Genomic DNA, 15,109 nt, shown 5'->3' with positions numbered 1-15,109 from the left:
AGCAGCCTGCTGGATGTCACTTCTCCTGTGAGTCATCTAATCAACACTGTTTCTTTCTCAGATTCATCCAAAAGCACAGACATGAAAGAGAAGCCAAAGACCGGAGGCTCATGATCTGAGGGGGCCCCTGAAGGCCCCTCAGGGTCCAGAGGGAACACTGAGGACTGTGGAACGAAACGTGGGGAGAACAATCCCAGGGAAAACTGATATTCCCTCAGTTTTCCCCCGGTGGCAGGAAACGAGTTTCATGCAGGCCTAGTCCTACTGAACATTTCTGACCTGCAGACAGCTCTGCTGTCAAGCCCGATGATCAACAAGCTGTTCAATGGATGTACTGTAATACTGGAAATGATTTTTGGCACAATCATCTCTTGCAGAACCTTATAACTCTGCTGTAGCTTGATTCAACAGACACATTAATGATTAAGTATTACCTTTTCAGTATGACTGTGAGTGAACTGCGGAGGGAAACGTGTACTTACTGTTTAAATATAACTGGTAGCAGCCTGCGTGAGGAGCGGACTTGTGGTTTCTTGGTGGCCGAACAGAGCAGTCAGACATGAAAAGAACAAAATACAATGAAGTTAGAGATTGTTTATTATTGGTCTCACCTGTCTGTTCTGTTATAAACACTTCCTCTACACCTCTCACACATCAATATGCCACTTAAGACAAGTAGCTTGTAAACATTTGAAAAAGCATCAAACAAATAGAGAACTGGACAGAACAAAGCAGAGCTGTGTCGTTTCTTTTCAAAACAAAAGTTGTACATTTCAAGGTAAGTCGAAGGAAAAAACATCATCAGAAGATACAAATGAAGAAATATGCTAATGACAAGTCCAAATGACTCGATGGAGGAAAGTTTCAAATGGGCTTTGAGGTTATTTTCCAGCTATTTCATAGTTTTTATTTAAGTTCATGCAAAAATGCAATATAAGTGACCAATTCCATTGGGCTTGACTATAAATTCAAATAAATAAATATTGTGTGGTAGTGCCTAATTACAAATTACTGCAAATGTTTTGATATGTACTGTAGAAGATTAGATTTATCTCTGTTTTGTGGTATAAAATACTAAGTGCATAATTGTATCCTCCCTTGGGGAAAATATACATTTCTCAGTAAGCAAACATCAACAACATGTCATCAAAGAGGAAATCTGAGTCATAGAAAAGCGACAGAATCCAATACTACAGGAACCCCGAAATTTTAAGTGCAAACGTTTCATCACAACATCTGCATGTACAATATCAACACTATATCAAAACACTTTACATATAAAACATAGATTTTCTTTTTTTTCTCCCATAAGGCTTTTGATTCCCCCCCCCCCCCCCAAAAAAAAAAGAAAAAAAAAAAAAGCCAACGCCACCACGGGACAGCCGCCTCCCAACTCCGCCAAGAAAAAACACAACATAAAGGAACACATGCACAAAGAGAACATTAAATCAGAGAACCAAAAAACTGCAGACATCTAACTATCCGGCCATTACAAAAATAGAAATTAATCTTAAAATTCTATTGGTGTTACAGGAAAATAAAAGATTACACAAAAATGATAAACAGGTTTTATATATATTTATATATATCTATATATTTTCTGAGTAGATCTGTTATCACAAACATTTATAAGCAGGTTGGAAAGAGACATGGCCGCCAACTCGTAAAACATGGCCTGATTCAGTTTACACATGCTATGCATATTAACCCACGTTGCTGTCTGTATGTACAGTAATGCAACCTGAAGAACACTGCAGCAACATTTAAGGTCCGGCAGTACATAAGCTGCACGCAGACCATGTGAGCCGCAGTGCGCACGCACACAAAACATCCCTGTGAAGTTTTACTCCAAACTTCAGGGGCTCTGGTTTGGTCTACGCGAAGATATGGCAGAAAAACAAAGAGGATCCTGTTACTGTTAGGTCTCTACGGACTTTTAAATGATAGAACATCAACTTTTGGGAGAAAAACTTGGGCTTGGCTGTGGTAAGGCACCATATGTCAATGTGATGGACTCTGCAGGTTTGGGGGGGGGGGGGGGGGGGGTCTGTTCGTTGAGTAAAAGTGAGCATAGGTTCCCCCCTACAAGACTCGCTGGTCATCCATCCCTGGGTTAGAAAGTGACACTTAGGTAAACACACACTAGCGTGTTCTACCCAAGTATCGTGTAAACAAGTGTGATGTACAATATCCATGTGTAATAGCACAGAAAGGTGGGATCTACTTCTTGAGTCTGTGTCTCAGACTTATGGCTTCGTAGTCGTATACAAAACAGGTGCAAGCCTTTCATGGCTGATCATCTACAGGAGCAGGTTTCAGGGGAAAGAAGGTGCTTAAAGTTCCAGAAGGTCTCTACTGTCCTCAGGATTAAAGGTTGATCATTTTCAGATTGCTAAAGCGAGGCAAAGGTGACGGCTGGACGGTTCAAGAGTCCAGCTACTATGATTTAGAGGTTCTGTTTAAATGACAGCGCTGACACTACAAGCAATAAGTCATCAAATCCCGTGCATTTACAACGAAGAAAACTGAGCTGACCTGCAGACAATCAACAAGGTTTCACGGTCTGCTGTGGTTTTGCTTCATAAGGAACAGTTTGATTTGGTTTTAGTTCGACATGTTATGAAATATACTTACTCGCTTTCTTGCCAAAAGTTAGATGAGAAGACTGATACCACTCTCATGCCAAGTCAGGGGTCGGTTAACTTAGCTTAGCATACAGACTGGAAACAGGAGAGACAGCTGTTATAAAGCCTAAAGCTCACTGATATAACACGTTAGCTCTCCATTGCCATTTTTACACTCTGATTTCTGTACAGATTAAATCATTTCTGGCCCATGAAACAGTAAAGTGATGATTTTACATTTTCGTTATACTATAACTTGTTTGTTAGTGAGCTTTAAGGTGCTGGTACACACATTTTTTTTTTTACGTACAGCCAAAGCCCAATTCAAATCTTAGTACTCAGTTAATCAGGTGCCAGGTCCAGCAGCATATTTACAGCACAGACATGAGAGCGGTATCAATCTTCTCATATAACTCTCAGCCGGAGAGCAAAGTGTACTCCCCAAAATGTCTAAAACTATTCCTTGGAAGTTTCCAATTTCACGAAAACTTATTTGAAAATCTTAAAATAGGTGTCTCTAATATGGTAACTGAAGAGTGTCTGCCTTTAACAATGTGGGGTTCAGTTATAAAGTTATAAAAGGCAACGTCAGGACAGTAAGACATACAGCTGTGGACATCTTGTTGCTTGCAGAGTCGATGCTCAGAAACGGTTATGGCTTCACTTTCTTTCATTCCCACCTGAAAAGCTTACGGGCTGGAGGCAGACACCAGGCCACACTGGCTTTCAGGGCTATTCTAGTGTATATATACAAACATTAGAACAGTTACATAGAGGCGTGATTCAAGGTTCAGCTCGGATTATGGCCACGTGTCACGATAAGACAGTGAAGGTAGAAGTGCTGTTGGATATGGCTGCAGTTAGCCAACATATCAGAGCAGCTGAGGCAAGGCTTGACATTTAAGTTCAGGTTAAGAGCTGAGTAGAAGATAAAAGAGTTGCAGGTAAACATGCGAGTTTTCAGGTTAAAGCGCTACCCTTCAACAAGAGTACAAGTTCAGGACGGAGCACAAAAAAGGAGCAGAATCATTATCAGCAGAGGAGAAAACTGGTTAAGGACTGATAACGGAAAATGAAAAACGTGTCTCTTTTTGGCAGTAACACTGTTGCACATGATAAAGAAGGAAAGATTCAGATATCTGCAATCCCACTGGTCTGTGTGTCCAAGTATGAAGCAGATTGTGGCTGCTGAGGGTCCAATCCACATGCACACACTGTTGCCATGGAAATTCCTCCCTTCTTCAAATTGTGGTGACTGCGGATCCCAAAAAGCCAGACAAAATTAATTCATAAGCGCACACAGAATGACGACATCAGTGTGTGTGTGTGTGTGAGTGTGAGTGTGTGTGTGTGAGTGCAGAATAGCATCTTCAGGGTGTAAGTGCCATGAAACAAACTCAACGCGTCGCCCTCGTTCATCGAACCTGGACTGCCGATATCTCTCCGGGTCTTCCCTCCACACAGCAGACTGTAGTGTGAATTCTGTGGCAGCAAACTTTAAAGCACCAGATCGATGGGGAATGCCAATGACTGAGCTTCCACATGACTGTCCTGGATGTGAGAGCAGGAGATGAAGCTGGCGGGGTGGGGGGTGGGGGTGTGGAGTGTCTGGCTGTCTGGGTCCAAATGTGGTGATGCTGTAGGGAGTTAATCCTATGTCTTTTGAGGGTCTGGTGAAATGGGGCCTGGTGTGTTGGTCCCATCCAAACTGTGTACAGGGATCTGGAACTGGGGGGTGAGGACTGATGGAAACTGGAACAGAGCAGAAGAGTGTTAGGACAAATGTAGGCAGAGTGAATAAATGGCGAGAGCAGAAAGAAGGTGTATCCTCTTATATACTGACTTGGAACAGGTGGGCTCCCTGGCGTCGTGTGGCTGGGCTGAGTGGAGCGACCGGACTGAGCGTGCTCCAGAAGTGTATGTTGGACAGAAGAGGACTGGGAGTCAGCAATAGAGTGGGAGTCTGAAGAGGAAGACATGCAAGACAGACTTGTAATTTTCATTACAGCCTAAACAATCCAATCAGCCAACATAGTTTACCACAGTTTTAGAATTACCACCTACAACTGTGATATGTTCAGCAAGTCAAATACATCTGGTGGTGTTGTACCCACTGATAGCTCTTTCCACCACTCGGAGAACCAGTAACCCACTCAGAGTTCAGTAGGCAGGATTAAGAATAGAGAGGTCATCAGAAATCTGAAAAAACTTTATTGATCCCCGCAGGGAAATTGCTTTGTTACAACTGCACAGTTAGGAAAGAGGCGGTGAATCAGGACAGTTTGTGTGTCCTCTGGTATGCATACTGTGGACTGTGAGTCTTGTCCAGCTGAAGTCTCCTGAGATCATGAAGGTGCAGAGCCTCACGGTGGAGTGGATGACTGGTCACATCTAGAAGGTATGTGGTAGCTCTCTTCCACATACATGCCCAGATATCTACATCCACAACTGGCATTTAATGTGCTTTTTTTTTTTACTCTAACCACTTACACAGCTTGTTTGGAAGATCTATAATTAACAGGGTATTAAATAATTAACGTGTTTTACAGCTTCCATCAGTGACTATGGAACCAGTCCAGCTTAAAGTGGCTTGTGAAGACCACAAACAAATATGGATCCTCAGAACAACTGGCCCCTCTGTTAGCGATGTTGGTAGCATCTGTTTGGCTGCTTTTTATCTGATGATGTGCTCTGACATTAGAGCCTGTGCTGCTTTGATTACTTACTGTGATTCCAGCTGCAACAGACACTAACACCAACAAGCTATCACTGTGTTTGGATAAAGACTGCTGGTAACTATAGATCAGAGCTTACAGTTTATAGTTAGTACACTTTTACACCGTGGGCCTTGTTAGGGAGCTTTCATTGACTTTAACAATGCATCACATGCAAATCTGACATTCCTTAGGGAAGATATTCTGCTGTAGGCCATGAATGACTCAATTCTAATCAGGACCCTTAAAAGAAACAAGTTGGATTATACAGATACACACAAAGCCCAAAGGCAAGTACATGAACCATGCTTCTCACGTTGCTGACACCCATCCATGCAAACACAACAGTAAAACACATGTAAATACTGAGCCTGACGTGTACAACCTGTGGTGACGAGGTCTGTGTAAATATTTACAGTTGTCCCTTGTTGAAAATTGTCTCTGGACTTGTGGACATATCCTGTCATTTATAACTGTACTAGGACTATAATCACTTACTAACATGTTATTCTCGGTTTCAGTGGACTCTTAAATGTCTCACAGTCTGGCTGACTTTGGTTATATATTTATTCATTTGTTTTTGTTTAGTGACGATGGGATCAAATTCTAAGATTCTGAACACGAGCAATGTGCAAGCTAACTTTAATTCATATGCATATGTATTGACCATCAAGAAAATAACTCAGGTGAATGCTCCTATACGATGAAGAGTCACGGTTCTAACTCAGTCGCTGACAGAGGAGAGGGAAACCAGAAAGCAGTAATCGTGCTTCTGTGAGCTGACTGGCAGTCTGAGCTGTGGATCCCATGACCAAACCTGACCTGGCCTACTGCAAAGGGACAAAATAAGCACAACACTGTCTAAACCAGTAGATCTAATAGACTCAGAAATGCTATACAGTAGCACACACGGTCATGTGGTCTGCAAACAGCATCATCAGGAACAATTAAACAGCACAAAAACAAGACCAGACAGCAAGAGTAATGCTACACTGCTGCCACCTGCTGGTCACGATCACTAAGTGCTGGAAGGTTCCTCTGTGCAATTTGACTGTTCGGTTACATAATGATGAGAGCAGTTACCAGGTCTCTGCCCATTAAGGGGTCTCACCTCTTCACCATACATGATAAATGGAGATGCATATAACTGCACGGCAGACAACATGTTTTCATTTCATATACATATGAACATATATGAACATATATATGTTCATATATGTTCATAAGTCACTAACAGTGCTATTTTATCTACTTCAGTGTTGAAAATAGTAACATAGTTCATGCACTGCTACAGGTTATCTACAACAACCCACCCACTGTCCTCTCTGAGGTGTCCATGTTGTTAGTATCATAATCATGTGATCAGCCACTAGTCGTTAAGCTTAAAGCATCATCGCAGAGCAGTAAAGTCAACTAGTCTGTGCAACCACTGAATAATGATACTACTTTTTGTAACAGGCAAAAGCAATTTTCATTTACTATATTATCACCATCAGTCTCTACTGATGGTGAATGAGCCTCCTTCTTTTTGGATGAGGTCAGAGTGACTAGGCCTCAAACTTGTTTTTTTTTTTTTAATGGTGTACTGAAACCCATGCTGTCAGCTACTGAACGCCATGTTGTGTTTCTCACAAATTATTCAGGCTACTGCCCTACAGGAGGTGCTACCATCCCACGCTTCATTGTTTTTACTGAATACAATTTATCTTGCAAACTGGTATCCTGAAATGTTTTGAGCCACATTTATAATCTATTTTAAAACAGCCTGATGTCATGCCATTCACGTTTCCTGCTGCTGTGTTTGTATTATATTTTTGCTCAAGTGTGTTGTGACCTCAGGTAAAACTCTCTTTACAACCACATACAGGTAAGACCAGGCTCTCACCTGTAGCATTGCTGGTGTGAGAGAGGCAGTAGGTAGTGAGGGGCTGCAGAGGTTCATGGGGGAGAAGTCAGAGGCGGTGACCAGCAGAGTTGGCGGGCTGATCTGCAGGATTTTCGGCGGCTTGCGTGTCTTTCCTGAGCTCTGAGTGCTGACTGTGGTGCAGCTGCTCACTGAGGATGAACTGGTTTCAGCGTCCACCAGGCTGATCTCATCTCCAGACAGACCGAGGCCACTGTCCACCTGGGGGACACAGAGAGATGGATAACGATCATTTCGATTTCATCACTATCTGGGTCAATACATCAGCCAAGTATGTGCTACGGGCTGTATCCACAACTTATTGAATATGTTAAAAGTATCAGAGAAAAACTGAAATCCACAGTAATTTTATTTTGTCTTAATCTGGTACATGTTCATATATAATAATTATCCCCTGGCAGCTTTACAGTCCAATGTGATGCTTCTCAACTAAAAAAAAAATACACCAACGCAGGTGTTAGAATTAAAGTGAGGCAGCTGACTGGTGTTGTGCTAGTAGTTTTCAGGGTGGGTGCTAGATGGCTGCTAACTGAACAAGACGGAATATTTTAGCAATTTTAACAATTTAGCAACAGATATTTATAGTATGAATGATTCACATGACTACATGTATGTCAAAGGTTTGTTTGTTGCAATGGACCTACACAGCATTATTACTCAGCTGTGCTGCTGCCTGTTCTTCAGAGTGTTTTAGAGTCTTTTAGCTCATTGTTTTCATTTGGAGATTCAATAATGTAGCTAGCATTGTGCGATGTGTGTTTGTTTGTACGTATACTAGCCTTGTCCTGTGCATGAGCATCTGTTGGCTCTGGTGCCTGAGCGTCTGCAGGCTGAGATGATCCGGACTCAATGTCGCTGTCGATCACCAGCTCTTGCGAGGAGTCAGGCACTAAGCTCGGGGATGGGCTGGCCGACGTCAGGTCTGGTAAGCTGAACGTTGGTTCTGATGGGCGGATGTGTTCAAATGAGTAAACGGACTGGGGCGGCAGGGAGGAGTGTGTGCTGATGTCTTCAGCCCTCGGGGGCGGTACTTGCAGAGGATCTAAGTGGTTGGACATCAGGGTCGGCTCTAAGGTAACCTGAGGAGGTGGTGCTGGTGCTGGCTTTTGAGGGGTGTTTCCAAACTTGATGACGGATGGCAAAGCAGTTGGCTGTTGTGGCTGAGGCAGTGCTTCCTGGCTATGGACCGTGGCTGTGACAGTGGCAGTGAGACCCCTCTTGTCAGCCATCTTCTCTGCTGGGTTCTCTATTTTGCTGGGTTTGAAGAGCTCGTGTGCATTTACCAGTGAGTTGAGTGTGAAGGAAGTGTACAGGCCAGAGTGGATGTAGTCATTACGGTTTGACTGCTTGGTGCTTGAGCCCTGAGCTGGTGTACTGCCTCCTACCTTGGTTCTGTCACCAGAGTCACCCTCTTGTAGGGTGCTGTTCCGTCTTGTTAGGGGAGGAATGCCCCCGGCAGTCACATCCCCACCCTCTGTTCGAGCAGCAACATCTCCTTTCAGGATGTCGGGATAGGACACAAAGCGATAGACAAACTTCTGACCGTTCACCTTCTTTATGATGTTCTAGAAGACAAAGAAAAGGATTTGCAGAACAAGATAAGTACTCTTGGTGAATAACATAAAAAACATGAAAAAAAAAAACAAAAAACATAATTATCATCTAGGCAGAAAGCACACCGTGACAGCAGAAATAAGACTTTCCCTTGTGTGTTATGCTTCTATCAAAGAGGCACTAGAAGGAAAAAATAGAAGAGCGAGACCACAGAAAAGCCTTGCACGATGGACAGTTCTGTCCTTCCTGTCTGTACCAAACTAGCAGCCACTAATGCTGCAGCCAAACATACCAGAGCAGCCCTGCCCAGAACGCCCACGGGGTCAGGCAGTGCTTCTGCCAAACCACAAGCAGAGCGAGAGACAGACAGCACTCTCCCTCTCTGTGCATGTTGCTGAGAAGTAGACTTCAACCATTCTGAGATGCAATTAAGTTGTGTTGTGCTATTTGCCCGTACAGCCTTTGGTGCAGACGTTGTAGGAAGTAGTCCTCTTTGAGTGTCTAGCTACTGCTTCAAAACACATGTGGTTATGCAACACAGGCATCATGTCATTTCTGTAAGTATGACTGACAATGCAACATGTGATCTCATATGTATCCGGATGCCACACCATCTGGTCAAATTCATATTCTTTTTTTTTTAATGTTTTGGAATCTGAGGGTTTGGGAAAATATCAGCCTGCTCAAACCCCTTAGCATCATTTAAGCTGCAAATCTGTGCCCAGTTCATTCATTCAGCGGAAATGTTAACACTAAACGTTCAGGGTTAGAATGTGTGATCAATCACGTTCTTAGTAGGAATGACAATGTAGACAGGCAACAGCTGGCTAATGGTTGAACACATATTGGTGCTGTTAAACTGAAAGCATAATTATTGCTCTAGTCACCTGTAACAAGTGAAATCTTATGACTGAATGACATAGCTGCCTCATCAAAAACAAGGCAGCTACTTTAAATCAACAAGAACCCCTGCAACAGAGAAGAGCTGACGTGTGTTTACCTTATCGTAGTAGTATCTGAGGGCCCTGCTGAGTTTGTCATAGTTCATATTGGGCTTGTTCTTACGAGCACCCCACAGCCGGGCCACCTCCTCTGCCTGCAGCAGCTTGAACTCCCCCTCCTCATTGGTCCAGCAGATTAGCTGCTCATTACTGGAATCCAAAAGGAGCTGGAGAAGGAACTGCCACAGGGTGACAGTGTTGTCCATGTCGCTCACTGAGGAAAGAAAAAACAAAACAAAGTTAGAGAAGTTAGAGAGGAGAAAAATCATCAGGCTCATGAACCAAGGAACTGATGTTCACAGCAAAACAATATGGAAAACCATTAACTGATGGGAAATATCACCCTTGGGCACACTGCTGTGAGTCAGTTCAGTTTATTCCGACCGTTATGTTGTGATGAAGTGTTGTAATTTAGCTCTTGTTGTTGCCACTACTTTGCCTCCTTCAGTCAGTAAACCAAAGACAGCACACAGTATGTGCATGAACAGCAGCACACAGATGCAAGACCGAATATAGTACACTGTTACGTGTCAATCCTAACATCACTCTGCTATACAGATTACAAAAAGTGTTGTATTTTACCTCATGAGCACAAAATCTAATGGAAAAGGTATTAATCAAAGTGCTGTAAATGATTATTCAATAGCCAATGAATAAGAGGCTGCACAGTCTGCTACAAACACTGTTCCCTCGAATGGTTTCCTTATCAGCTGGATGAAGTCAAACACCTTCCATGTCACTGCCTTCATGGGGAAATTCTGATGCCCAGTGTAAATTTCCTCCTTCTTGCATCCCTTGGTGCATAAAAGATTTATTGAATAATAGTGGTCCTATTCACACTGTTCAGGGTGAGAGTGACGCCTCTCCAAGGACTGAGGCTAGTCAGATGGTAAAGCGTGCCCGTTAGGTCCATGATGGCACTGAATTGTGACGTCACACTGGTTATGTTAATAAAGTTATGCAGAAATAGGAAAATTACACCTTATCATACCCTATTTTTCTAGAACATATAACATGTGGTATTATGATGTGGCTGACGGTTCACTCAAGGCCAAACATCTTGTTCACACATGGCAAGGTCTGCACAACACCATGGTCCTGAAAAATGAAATTCCTCCCTTAGTGTGAGGTAAAGAATGATATTCATAAGAATGTATATTCAAAAACCGGGGGCCAAGGAAAGCCAGAGCTATGCATAGAATAGACAGATCTGTCTGTCTTTGTCTAAAGCCCAGGTTTGAAAACACCACCAACCTGATGATATCCTGTTAGTTGCTAGCACACTGTGGGCTGTTGACAACACTATGATGAAGAAGATTGACTGAATGTTATTTTGCTAGTGCTTGTGTTTTACTGTATTGTTTTCTCAGCAAAGGTGCAAACCCACATCTGGCTGATTCTTTGATGTTGCTGAGGGGCTTTGCTGCAGCCTTTGCAGGTTTTTCAGCATGACGTCCTATGCAGAGATTAAAGGCCATGAACTGGTGGTACACAGACACAGGTGTTTTCGGTTTGGATTGGACCTGCTCTCAGCTGTGTGTGGGCATGTACAGAACGTGCTTGACTGACATTTACCTCACTTATTTATTGTCAGGAGTGAAACAACATTTAATTCTTTCAGGTATATGATGTTTTATAACCTTGGCAAACTACCAGGATTACTACACTCCATAAATCTGTCTGATGCACCCCAGTTCCACTTTCTACCTGGAACTGGTCTAATACCAGCATAGACAGCTGGTACATTCTACTTGAGTGTCTCAAATAAGTCAACCTAAACTTCAGCATCAATTACAATCCTTCCCACTTGTCCCCTCAGTTGGGTGCACTTCTGAAGGGTCACATAATAACATGTTGTCCAGAGAAAAGTGACAGGTTCCTCTTTTCACCAGACGAAAGACTTCCTGCAGATAAAAACAGATGATATATGGGAGTGAGTGTTCATGCTGTGAGTGACAATAAGAGTGCGCCCAAACGGGAGGAAAGGGTGGGTGTATAATGTATAACATGGGTGGATATTATAGAAACATCAAACACTGCATGACCATTAAGTACCTCACAGAGACCAGAGGCTCTGTCTTCAGAACAGCTTGTCCTGCTGTCTCTCTGTATCCTGAAACCCTGTAGTTGTCTGAGACATGAAAGAGGAGGAAACTTACTTCCCATGAAGTGGTGCTGTTTAGATCTGGTGGTTGTGGAGGCCATGAACAAAGAGGTGGACAATAACCTGGTTTTCCCAAAACCTAACCTAAACAAACCTTGGTCTGTTTAGCAGCGTGTAAGGAAGCATTATCTTGGAATCTCACACCTTATGTCATCCCTTAATGTCCCATCTCATTTTTGCCAAAACAACTATTTTGCTGTATTTGCCGTGCCAAGTTGATTTGTTGCCTTTAACTAGTGCTCCTAAGCAACAGATACTGCAATAGGCTTGAGGCCCTTTGGGTTGCTGGTAAGCAGAGACATTAATTCACATGTGTATTTGAAAGTTTATAAAACCTCAAGGACTCAGATTCCTAATGTGTTTTTGCCCAGGGTTCCAGCTCTGTGGACGCAGTTTAACTGTGTTCAGCATAAATTATCATTATATGCGCAACAACAAGATTTTTTATCTACTATTTCACCTGTTTATATGAATTACAACAACTGTGTATTAAATAAATCAGAGCTTTCTCTGTATTATTTGTAACACTGTTATTTATGCATGTCATTCAAACGTCTGATGTTTCATAATTCTGAGGCATGGTATCATTTTAAATTTTCTGTTCCAGTGCCAACATAATACCTGCATTTCTGCACCAACACCTACACAGTTTTTCTATAGACTACAAAAAATATAAAAACAGTTCGGTACAAACGCCTTTTGTACATGTGTAACACAACAAAAGCAACAACGTTTAAACAACTAACGCATATTTTTATTATCATATAATCTGCATATTACTTTCTTGATTATTCTATGTATAGCTCTGTTTATAAAATGTCAAAAAACATTGAAAAGTGTCCTTTATAATGTGCAAAACTCAAATGTGAAGCCTTCAGATGTCTTGTTTTGTCCAACCAACAGCCCAAAACCTAAAGCTATTCAGTTTCCTATCATGTCTAACAAAGAAAAGCATAAAATCTTAACCTCTAAGAAGTTGTCACAGGAAAATGTTTGACACTAAAAATTTGAATTATTATTCAAAATTGTTCCAGACGAATCAATTAATCAACTCATTCTTGTAGCTCTAAATTAGTTTTACAAGAATTTAAATAAAACAGTGTCTAAAATTAGCAGGACTGTTATTTAAATCAGGAAATCCCCAGTTGAAGCATATGTAAACTACAAATCTGACCAGACATTAAATGTTAACCTTTGGCACTTGATAGTTGATTTTACACTATGATACAGACACAGACACATGAGACTCATTTAAGCTTGGGCTGAAAAGTCATAATAACTGCATATTCATGATTAAAGATATATGACCCAGATGTTGAGTCCAGATGAGTTGTGCAATTAAAGACAGAGACAGTGTGCAGACATGCTTTGTTGCAGGGTTTCCCCCAGGAAGCTGGCTGGCAGTCAGATGTGGTAAGCTGGTACCGAGGCATCAATTTACAGGGACTGCACTGAGAATATGCCAGCTGAATGCACCCCAACCAACATGTACATTTAAAATCACGAATGACAGATCTTATATGTTCACCATTCATCCATTCCTGTAGATTCAGTTGGTATGTCGCATCACGCAGCCTTAACTTTTCAGCCATTTAGGAGAGATACCTTCTGTGGCTGTCAGCTCTCATAACCCCCACAAAGGTAAGAGTGTGGTAGATGCTGGTAGATGTACCCCTCAATTGCACTGTGATGTAAACTGTCATACTGCTGCTTGAAGATTATGTGTTATGACCGAAGCCATCAAACAACATCAGTGATCCTCTGTAAAGGGCTGCCTGCCTCATGGCAGACGTTCTAATGAGGCGTGTTCTGGTCCAGTTACTGTACACATTGAGACTGCCGCAACTGAAAATCCCTGCAACTCCACCTATCTTAGTGATGTAAAACACAGCCAGTCTGTCATCCACCACCAAGCTTTTATCCAATGACTATTAGATCACGCTTAGAGCCCTGTCTCAGTCCATTCACATGCAACGCGAGTGTGGCAATGTGGCTGTTTTTGTGATGCAGTGACTCGCATGCAAGTGTCACAAAGGACCCGCTTTTTCTGCAAAGGAAGGATTTCTATTCTTCTGGTGTTTAGTCCTCATTTTTAAAATCTCTCCAGTTGTTGGTTTTGCGCACAATATTGCTGAAATACACACTACAGCTAGTGAGGTCTTCTCATCTTGCCTTGAAGAGCCACACAACTTGTTGGCAACAAGTTGGCACTCACTCTGACATGATTCCTGATACAACTAGTGTGTGTTGCTGGGTTTTCCTATGGTATTTTTGCTTTTTCTTTATCCACTCCATGTTACAGCCTGACTGTGACTTGTGCTGTCCCTCTCAGTTTCTGTCAACATGTGTGTATGTGTGTGTTTGTGTGTAAGCTTCTTATGGGGACGAGTAAATCTGGCCTGACTCATCCAGGCCTGCTGGGTTGGAGACACACCCCCCCACATACACAATCTGTCCCAAACTGTCATGTTAAAACCGGTGATATTGGGGGGAGGGGGGGGGGGGGGTAGGACAGTGTCAAAACTGCTGCCAGAGAAAAAGATTACCAATCTGCGTTATGTAACGCTTCACATTAGCAGCAAATGTTATCTACGGAGCAGTGAGATAACGCCAGCGAGGTCAAATCAGTCATAGTACATGAGTTATTCATGCTCTATAAACGCTCAGGCTAGACGGACTGGTTTGCACTATCAGATAACCAGGCACCCACACACTGCAAAATAAAAGACCACTTGTTGATGAATAATGTTAGTTTCGTTGCCATCAACGAAGACTAGCAGTTATTTCCCGGCTATTTAAAGTTGCAAGGTGGAGCTCAAATGCCACCGTCGTGTTTAGCATGAGCGTGAACAGTCGAGGAGACAAACAAATCAGGACAGTAACGTTAGTTAGCTAACTGTAAGTTAGCTGTTAGCTAGCGTCACGTTAGCTTGTGTGCTAACATTACCTCGCTCGTAGAGTGCGCTGAATTTCCAAGTCGTCGAGCTGCGTCTAGGTATTCCCAAAACATTGCTGGAAAGCTTTCTATACTGCCATAGCCCAGGAAACAAGTTTCAGACAGAGTGTCAGGCGAATACCTGAATATAAAATACATTAAACTACCTTTGGCTTGTACTGACGATATATCG

The 15,109-nt window shown here is 42.5% G+C and overlaps 2 protein-coding genes across 4 annotated transcripts in view; one reads left to right on the top strand and one right to left on the bottom strand.

The window, feature by feature from the left end:
* Window positions 1-606, top strand: part of mfsd4aa (major facilitator superfamily domain containing 4Aa) — a 13,650-nt gene extending 13,044 nt beyond the window's left edge. For both annotated transcript variants that reach the window (XM_041033710.1, XM_041033709.1), the window contains one exon: window positions 62-606. In XM_041033710.1, coding sequence (XP_040889644.1) covers window positions 62-85 — 24 coding nt within the window. In that variant the 3' untranslated portion in view covers window positions 86-606. The remainder of the gene's footprint in view (window positions 1-61) is intronic.
* On the bottom strand, window positions 580-15,109 carry elk4 (ETS transcription factor ELK4). 2 transcript variants are annotated; one of them, XM_041033711.1, is made up of 6 exons: window positions 14,929-15,109; window positions 9,817-10,031; window positions 8,042-8,827; window positions 7,224-7,463; window positions 4,468-4,587; window positions 580-4,376 (listed from the first exon to the last, which is right to left on the bottom strand). In XM_041033711.1, exons 2-6 carry the CDS (start codon window positions 10,021-10,023, stop codon window positions 4,278-4,280), a joined length of 1,452 nt encoding a protein of 483 aa, XP_040889645.1. In that variant the 5' UTR covers window positions 10,024-10,031; window positions 14,929-15,109; the 3' UTR covers window positions 580-4,277. The 2 variants fall into 2 exon arrangements, with proteins under 2 accessions (XP_040889645.1, XP_040889646.1); XM_041033712.1 differs by having other exon boundaries at window positions 8,648-8,827.

The sequence above is a fragment of the Toxotes jaculatrix genome, chromosome 3 (genome assembly GCF_017976425.1).
Source record: "Toxotes jaculatrix isolate fToxJac2 chromosome 3, fToxJac2.pri, whole genome shotgun sequence".
Taxonomy (NCBI): domain Eukaryota; kingdom Metazoa; phylum Chordata; class Actinopteri; family Toxotidae; genus Toxotes; species Toxotes jaculatrix.
The sequence above is the reverse complement of the archived record's forward strand: the minus strand, read 5'-3'. Positions and strand labels throughout refer to the sequence as shown.

What these genes read in the sequence shown, in the direction of transcription:
- elk4 (XM_041033711.1), bottom strand. Translation starts at nt 10,023, where the DNA reads ATGGACAACACTGTCACCCTGTGGCAGTTCCTTCTCCAGCTCCTTTTG. An exon ending in ATGCTCATGCACAGGACAAG is followed by an intron (nt 7,464 to 8,041) that starts GCTAGTATACGT and finishes TGTGTCCCCCAG; the next exon opens with GTGGACAGTGGCCTCGGTCT. An exon ending in TCACACCAGCAATGCTACAG is followed by an intron (nt 4,588 to 7,223) that starts GTGAGAGCCTGG and finishes CTTCCTCTTCAG; the next exon opens with ACTCCCACTCTATTGCTGAC.